The following is a 9,258-nucleotide window of genomic DNA, read 5'->3' as shown; positions in this document are numbered from 1 at the left end:
GCAACAGTGATCACTAAACATTTCCATTTAATTTATTTCCCTATCTTATTCAATACTCTCAATCATTCTTCATAGCTGAACACAGCAATTAGAATTTGACCCTATCTCCTCAACCAAATATTCCAAAGGAATAATTGATTATGAAGTAAATAATTGAATGTCAAAGTGATACAGACAGTTCAGAAGACTCTTATGATGTCTGAAGTTTTCTCTTTGTTCCTGATCCATGTATCAGAACTCTGTCATCTATCAGTCAGTCATCTTTATTTATTCATAACCTCCTCCCTCACTTCTTGAAAGTAACCCAGTACTCTGTTTCATCAGAATTAGGAGCGTGATAGCGCTCGTTGTAAAGGAGATAGACATAGGAGGGGGGTCCTACATGTTAATTAAGTCTGTCTCTTAAGTCTGTCTCTCATAATATGATTTTCTTAAAAGTTCTTAAAAAGTGTCTTATCATCATTCGCTTTGTATTAATGTACACTTTGTATCGCACTTTATATTACATGTGTAACCCTTTGGATCAACTTAGATCTCATCAGAAGAGAGTTTAGTCTTCATAGGTTGCTTGACTAGTTGTACATGAGACATATTATAAAGATGTGTTACACCTTGATGAGTATGTTGTTTTCTCTGTTGGTTTGTAAATATATCATTTCAACACACCTTTCTCTCTGTGCTCATATTGGGGGAAAAATGCTACTGATATTGATATAGATTTTCCATATCGGTGCCCATTCCTCATTCATAATTCAACATACATTTTACATCCTGTGTTCAAATTACAACAGTCAAACATCCACTCTGACCCTCAATCTCTCGTCGGGATGACTGATGAAATCGGGGACATATTTGTCGGACTAGGAAGCAGCATAATCAAGGATGTCAAATTCAGAGACAGCTGGGTGTTTGCTGGAGGCTCCGGGACAAAAGAGAAAAGCCCCTTTGATAAGGTGAGAAAGCATCTGTAGCATCGACACTGTCTAGTGTAAATATCTATTCTGTAGGGGAAAATGCTGAGTAGTACATCAGTACTATGCACTAGTACTCTCGTCTATACTGTAGTAGTATAAACTGTAGTATATACTATAGTACTGTATAACTTAATACCTATAAGCTCCCTCTTTAATTGTAATGAAACAGATGGTAAAGTGTGACAGGTTCTTAAATGGAACCACAGTGTGATTAATTCCTATCTTCTACTGTTCAGCTGGTTGCAAATAATCAGAAGTCCAATATGTACGTAACCTGGCAAGAGATGGTGCACACAGTTGGCTGCTTCCCCAGGAAGATCCGTTAGACTAGACATCCCATACATAGATCCCAGAGTAGGACTGCTGATCTAGGATCATGTCCATCCTGTCCATTTATTCTTATTCATTATGAAGGATAAACGGATCCTAGATCAGCACTCCTACTACGAGATGTTTTATAGTTAAGGGCCTTGAGAGACATCCTATGAAGAGGGATCTAGACTGGATCCAGACTGGCTTTTGACTGATGATTGAGGTATTAAAGAAACCACGTTCAGCATCACTCAACAACATGGAACACTTCCCTGTACAGGATGGGAATTGTGGGGGTTTTCAAGTCAAATGAATCTAGTTTACAGAATTTGAACAAATTCATTGTGTCATTGTGGAATGAGAGTAGAGGAAATTGTTTCAATGTAAATGATGCAACTTGGGCTCTCTCTATGGGCTATTTGTTGAACTGCAGTTTGTGTGTTCCACATCATACAGACTATATATCATACCAGTCAAAAGTTTGGACACATCAACTCATTCAAAGGTTTTTGTTGATTTTTCTACATTGTAGAATAGTAGTGAAGACATCAAAACTATGAATTAACACATATGGAACCATGTAGCAATCATGTGCCTTGTTAAAAGTTAATTTGTTTATGCGTTTGAGCCAATCACTCTGTTCATGCAGTGTAAAACATTTTTATTTATGGAAAATATATTTCACAGGGGGTTTATATGGTACAAAGATTCTCTTCACTATACTTGATTGTTTTGTCACATAAACTGAAATTAGGCAAACTGTTTAGAATTTTAGCAACCAGGAAATGGCATAACGATTGTTGCATATTTAAAGGTGCAATCTGCAGTTGCTACATATTTTGTTAACCTATAAATTAATGTGCCCATTGATTCTTGAAGAATATAACTTATAAATGCCTCATGAGCTTAGTCGTAAATATAAACGAACACTATAAAGCCTCAAAACATGGTTAAAAGTTCACATTTGATATAATTTATGGTCAGGCCTTGCATCTCTATGAATTTGAGAGTGGTTGCATTTCTCTAACCCCATCCCTCAGCTTTTTACTGAAACAGGAGCTGGGAGTACTGTTGTTTCAACTGCTGATTGTTGCTTTAAGGTGTTTAGTATGATTCAGAGAAGTTTCATATGATTTCTCAAAATGGTCACAAGACCACAATTTGGCACCAGAAATCTATATTCAACATTTGGACATTCAAATCCATGTGAATGTGGTGGTGTCTTTTCCTATGATATGACATACAAATTATTTTCAGCCTACGTTATGTTTCCGAGATGGGTTGTATTTTATTGTTAACACTCATCAGCAAGGCATTGTTTATTCATCAGATACAGCTGCAAAGTTATTCCTCTTCACGACTGAGATGAGCTAAACAGCCTTAATCCACTGAACAAATAAAAATAGGGGGTGCAAATGTATGTTTCTGCACCTCCAGCTTTAAAAAAAAAAAAAAAAGATCATATGATAGCATTTTGCAAACCCACTGCCCCAAGATGAATGGTTTTGACCACTTAAGTTTTGCTCCTTTACATGCTCCACTGCTTTTATTTGTGCAACGTTAGCTAGAAACCACAAGTGTCTATGTAAATTACGTCAAAATAGTGGTGGCAACTTCTTCTGGGGGGGGGTCCTTTAATCTGTGTCCAGGACAGTAGCCTGTAGTGTGTATCTACCATGAGGCGTGTGGAGGTGCTTTGTGATACTGTAAATCCCCAACAATATAGGTGTGATTATGTAAATAGGTCCGCCGATTAGTTTCCTGTGAGTGGTTTTAAACAGGGTGGGGCTTGAGCCCCTGGATAATCCAACCTAGCCTAGAGAGTGAGGCACGGTGCAGAGTGGAGGGAGAGGGGAGAGGGAGATGGAGGGAAGAGATAGAGGGACACTGGAGGGAGAAAGATGGAGAGAGAATGACGAGGGGAGAAAGAGAGTCGCAAAGGGGAGGGAAGGGAGAGAGGGGAGAGGTAGAGGGAGGGAGGGAGGGGAGACAATGGGTGGATAGCGAGGCTACAGGACGACCTGAGTGATCATGTGAATAGAGGTGTGGCCAGGGTGGTAGGCGGGGCTGAGGTGTGATGGAGACAAAGGTGTAGGGTAGTGGAACAGGGATTGGCTGTAGAGGTAGCCTCCCAGTCCCAGCCCTGCCCACCTCTGACCAGTCCTCGGGATTCATAGTGCCAGTCAGTGACAGCTGTGGTAGCTAGTCTACAGCAGCAACCACCTTAGCTGTATTACAAATCAAATAATGGTAACTATTCAAATAGTCTGAGATTCATATCTTTAGTTCACCTGTCCGAACTCATACTTCTTTATTTGACCAAGTTGGTACAATTATATCAATTCTAAAATCTATTTTTCAATAATTACATTGTGGGAAATAGTTTTATTTAAAAACGAGGACATGATCTCAAGCAAAAAGTTGACTTTGTCTCTGTCCCCCAGCCTCAGCCCATGCTGGCCTGCTGTCGGACCGAGATGGAGAGCAGGGTCAGGGTCAAGGTGCAGAGGACCAGGAGGGCCCAGGAAGGCAGGTGGACCACCACCTCAGCCAGAGAGTCAGGAAGTGAGGGGGTCAGTGATCTGATCATCCAGCTCAAGAAGCCACTCAACCCGGTCAGAGTCTCCAAGAGCCACCAGGAGCTCCACAGGGAACTAAGGATGACACACAAGACGTGGGGCTTGCACAAGGTAGCGCACACACGCATGCTGAACATACATACGAACACGCGCACGCACACACACACACACACAGACATCAACTGCCTTAATTTTTCTCTGACAGAGGTCCATGTCTGGAGGGGAAGCCAGAGCTCCAGCATGTTCTGGAACAGAGGAACTGGGAACAGGGGAGAGGCAGAGGAGGAGAATAAGAACAGGTTCTCTCTCCAACAGGAACTGCTCAAGAGGCATCAGAGGCTGAAGGAGGTTGGTATGCTCCATGTCAACATCATGGTCACATGACTGCCATTGGCTTAAGCCAAGCACACCTTGCTCTCCATGACATGATTTGCATTGCACACAGTTTCAATCACGCCTTACTAGCTCATTTACACACAATGCTCAAAGCAGAGCAGACATTACTTATTCAGCTCCTGCAACCTGTACATACTACATACTGTATATCACGTGTCAAAATCATTCCATGGAGGGCCAAGTGTCTGTAGGTTTTTACTCCTCCGTTGTACTTGATTAAGGTCACTGATCTAGGTCTTAACTGAAAGGGAATAAATAAAACCAGCAGATACAAGGCCCTCCATGGAGTGAGTTTGAGACCCCTGCTGAATACCATTGGGTTGCAGCTTTGTACATACACACTGTATTCATTCCAATCTGCTCTTGTATTCACTGACTGTCAGTGTCCATCTCTTCCCTGCAGCTGGAGAGAGAGCTAAAGGCACAAAAACAGTGCCTGCAGAGTTCCCCAGAGTTCATCAGAGTTAAAGAGAGCCTGAGATGCACCACCATACTGGATGTGGGGAGAAGGCAGTTTAAAAGGACTGACTGACAGGAAGCTGTGTAAAGTATGGTTAGAGTGGCATGCTGTTGTTAGAGCATCTCCATGAAGTGTAGATAGGATGGTGGGGATACGCGACTACATGGAGGTGTAGTAGTGAAGGCGAAGGAATACAGTAAGTATCCTGGCAGAATCTCAATTGCATACTCCTTGTGTCCTCTCTCCTCACCTCTTTCTCAAAAGCCATTGAAGGAGAAAGCCGGAGGTCCCTCCCCTCTGACCTTCTTCTCCAATGGCTTTTAGAGAAGGGGAGAGGAGAGTGGACGCAAGGAGTATGCCATTGAGATTTTCCCCGACTGGTTGACATTGAGCTATTGGATCTTGTTGACAGATCATGTTGGTTGGATAGTATGCTTGGCATGGTTCAGCTGCATGGGAGTACAGATAATAATAATAATAATGTATAATTTATTCAACCTTTATCACGCTATTCATTACATGAAGAAATCTCAAAGCGCTGTAAAGCAACAACAACAAAAAACAAGCAATTTAACATCATTAATCATCATGAGTAGATTGATGGTCAAGAGACTGAAGGTGAGATCAGTGGAGGGAGGTGGTGGGGAAAGATGGATGCATGCATGGTGCAGATTGGTACCTGAACATGTCTTCGACGTGTTCATTTGGCCATTGAAGAACATCTTTACTTACTCCAATTAGGGATTGAGTCCCTCCTAGCCTGGTCCCAGATTTACTTCTGTTGTCTTGCCAACCTCATATGAACATGTTTTGCATGACAACAACCATCGGATCTGGCTATACATCACAAACAGATCTGGAACTTGATGACTTGCTTAAAGCTTGAAAGGGTTACAAAAGTATCTCTAAAAAAATTCAAGTTAAATGGATTTCCATCTCATTTTCAACTCTACTGATGGTTTTGTCACTGAACATGTTGCTGTTTAATAGCGAATGTGCCCACTCTGGTCATGGCATGTGTGCTCTAGGTAACAGCTCCTAGATACAGTGTTGGAATAGGCTACATGATGAGAAACTTATGGACAAAAAGAGCCCGATTATGTTTTATTTGTCAAATGGCAGCCAAGCATCAATCATCATGTCATCATGTCATTAAAATAAGACCCTCAATATGTATTGGAAAGGAGCATCAACCTCATCACCGTGCACCTTTTCCACACTGCAAAGTTCATGACTTATTCCATCTGTAGCCTAATAACCTGCATGCTTTCATAATGGGAGGACCACACAATATCATCATGTGACTCCAAGTTTACTTTTATATGATGGTTATTATATAAATACCTGCGCATAAAGGCATTTCCACCACCATTTCTCACATACAGTGGCAAGAAAAAGTATGTGAACACTTTGTAATTAACTGGAAATTTGATCTGATCTTCATCTAAGTCACAACAATAGACAAACATAGTGTGCTTAAACTAATAACACACAAATTATTGTATATATTGAATACATCATTTAAACACTCACAGTGTAGGTTGGAAAAAGTATATGAACCCCTAGGCTAATGACTTCTCCAAAAGCTAATTGGAGTCCAATCATTGAGACGAGATTGGAGATGCTGGTTAGACCTGCCTTGTCCTATAAAAACACTCACAAAAAAAAGGCACAGCACACCAACATCAAAACCTCATCCAAACTGTAAAGTATGGTGGAGGGAGCATCATGGTTTGGGGCTGCTTTGCTGCCTCGGGGCCTGGACAGTTTGCTATCATCGACTGAAAAATGAATTCCCAAGTTTATCAAGACATTTCGCAGGAGAATGTTAGGCTATCTGTCCGACAATTGAAGCTCAACAGAAGTTGGGTGATGCAACAGGACAACGACCGAAAACACAGAAGTAAACCAACAACAGAATGGCTTCAACTGAAGGAAATACGCCTTCTGGAGTGGCCGAGGGGGAGACTTGACCTCAACCCGATTGAGATGCTGTGGCATGACCTCAAGAGAGCACACCAGACATCTTAAGAATATTGCTGAACTGAAACAGTTTTATAAAGAGGAATGGTACAAAATTCCTCCTGACCATTATGCAGGTCTGATCCGCAATGACAGAAAACGTTTGGTTGAGGTTATTGCTGCCAAAGGAGGGTCAACCAGTTATTAAATCCTTTGGGTTCACATACTTTTCCCACCCTTCACTGTGAATGTTTACACAGTTCATTAAAGACATGAACACATATAGTTTTTGTGTGTTTGTCTATTGTTGTGACCTAGATGAAGATCAGATCAAATCTTATGACCAATTTATGCAGAAATTCAGGTATTTCCAAAGGGTTCACATACTTTTTTTGCCACTATAATACATTTTAAGGACACAAAAAAATTCCACCTTTTCTAGCGTATTTTGTTTTGTGACATTTGGAAAGATTACCGACAAATTTGCTGTTTCCACAGGCCCCTCTTGAAATGTTTTATCCGACATGTACTTTACTCGCATGAAAAGGTTGGATGGAAACCTGGTTATAGTTGAAGTCTCTTCTTTGAGTCATAAAAGTGTATTGAAATGACTTAGGAACTGTGTACACTTTGGAGAGGGGTGTGGCCACTTGGAGACACCAGTTAGTCCTCTCACTCAAACCCTTGTCATTTTTTTACTTCCGTTGCACCTTCCCCACATTTTCCAGAAATATTCTCAATCTTGTTACTGAATGTATCCAGAGTATTTTCAGATTTCGTTATCAACAAACAAGGCGAAAAGTACAGTAAATTTAAAATGCACATAAATCAACAGCGTAATGTTTGGATTCAGTCTTGTGAACAGCTGTGTCTTCAACTTTGGTCTAATATCTTGAATTGCTACCATGGTTATGCCTATGCTTATGACTAGCCCTATCCATATAGACCAATTCCCACGAGTGGGAACAAAACCAAGGAGAGGTTCAACAGAAGAATGTCTTTACCAAACAAATATTGTGATACTAGTGAATCATTGTTTGGTGACACATTAATGTCCTTGGACACATTTTTACTTTGTCAAAAATAAAACGGACATTGAAAATATTATTCATGTGCATCTATATTTTATATATTTTTAGCGTAACAGACAGCATCCTATGTCTGTTGTACCATACATCCTATATCAGCCACACTCAGGTATATACTGCCCCCACCAAATGGCAGAATAGATCACAAGGTAAATGTATAAGCAATGGTATTATTATAACATACCATGACACTCACTGTAATGCCTTCCCTGTAGCTCAGTTGGTAGAGCATGGTGTTTGCAACGCCAGGGTTGTGGGTTCGATTCCCACGGGGGGCCAGCACAGAAAAAAAAAAAAAAATGTATGAAATGTATGCATTCACTACTGTAAGTCGCTCTGGATAAGAGTGTCTGCTAAATGACTAAAATGTAATGACATCTACTGTGTCGTGTTCAGTAGGGCACACTGTAGCGAAACATTTTGAAATGTTTCGAAACAGAACATTTTAAATAGTTTTTCTTAAAGTCCCTCCCTGTTTGAGACTGTTTTCTTCTGTTTGGTGCCTAATGAACATGGCCCTGACTAAATAAAACAAATGACAGTAAAATGACAGAACACACAATGCATAGACAAAGAGGTTGTATTGAATTTCCTGCGATCATATATCGAAGGTACAAATCATTGGCTCCTTCCTTACATGTTGATCAATAAGCCATGATGCATTGCATCCATACATTATTGGCTCAAAACAGCTTTTACAAAAAAGGATATACAATATATATATATATATACTTATAATAAAGACACTTTTTTGTATTATTTTTTCATACACGTTTCTTTGTGCATTTAAAAGTGTTGGTCATGAGTCAAATAAATCAGTTTGTTAAAAACAAATAGTAACCAAGGAAAGGTTCAACAGAAGAATCTATTTACCAAACAAATGAACACAGGTTATCAGGTTATCAACAAAGTCATGAACAGCAATTATACCTAACATATAACATTAAGCCATTCACACAGAGTTTGCATATTTTCCATTCTGCAGTCAGTCAGTCACTGTCTTGTGAAGCTAGAATGATTGCTTTTGAGCAAGTATAACCTGCTAAGGACCAAACACAGGTCATTGGCCTAAACAAGGTAGAGTTCAACTAGAAGGCTTTAGCTAGTACCTCTGATTCAATTTAACAATAAGGATTTGGTATCTAATCCGAACGGCAGTGAAAATGCAGCACAGCGTGAACCAAACAGAGTAAGGGCTCTGTTCCATCCGTATCGCTGAAGAGGTACAGATTGTGAAATATAAATATAAAGGTAATTTCCGATTGAGTTGACGAATGCAGTGTTTACCATGAATGCAGTCTCTGCTAATGCGGGAACATTGCCTTTAAATTTCAAGCAAGCTGTAACGCTGAACTTTATTTATTTATTTATTTTATTTAACCTTTATTTAACCAGGTAGGCAAGTTGAGAACAAGTTCTCATTTACAATTGCAACCTGGCCAAGATAAAGCAAAGCAGTTCGACACATACAACAACACAGAGTTACA

The 9,258-nt window shown here is 40.1% G+C and overlaps 1 protein-coding gene across 2 annotated transcripts; it reads left to right on the top strand.

Moving 5' to 3' along the window:
* Window positions 1–795: 795 nt before the first annotated feature.
* LOC123729720 (actin-associated protein FAM107A-like) lies at window positions 796–6,136 on the top strand. Of its 2 annotated transcripts, XM_045705816.1 has the most exons (4): window positions 796–953; window positions 3,731–3,976; window positions 4,071–4,213; window positions 4,665–6,136. In XM_045705816.1, the coding sequence occupies exons 1-3, from the start codon at window positions 828–830 to the stop codon at window positions 4,206–4,208; spliced, it is 510 nt and encodes a 169-aa protein (XP_045561772.1). In that variant the 5' UTR covers window positions 796–827; the 3' UTR covers window positions 4,209–4,213; window positions 4,665–6,136. The 2 variants fall into 2 exon arrangements, with proteins under 2 accessions (XP_045561772.1, XP_045561771.1); XM_045705815.1 differs by having other exon boundaries at window positions 3,731–4,213.
* The last annotated feature ends 3,122 nt before the right edge of the window (window positions 6,137–9,258 follow it).

This window comes from Salmo salar, chromosome ssa22, assembly GCF_905237065.1.
Source record: "Salmo salar chromosome ssa22, Ssal_v3.1, whole genome shotgun sequence".
Taxonomy (NCBI): Eukaryota; Metazoa; Chordata; class Actinopteri; order Salmoniformes; family Salmonidae; genus Salmo; species Salmo salar.
Note: the sequence above shows the minus strand (reverse complement) of the source record. Positions and strands in the feature narration are given on the sequence as shown.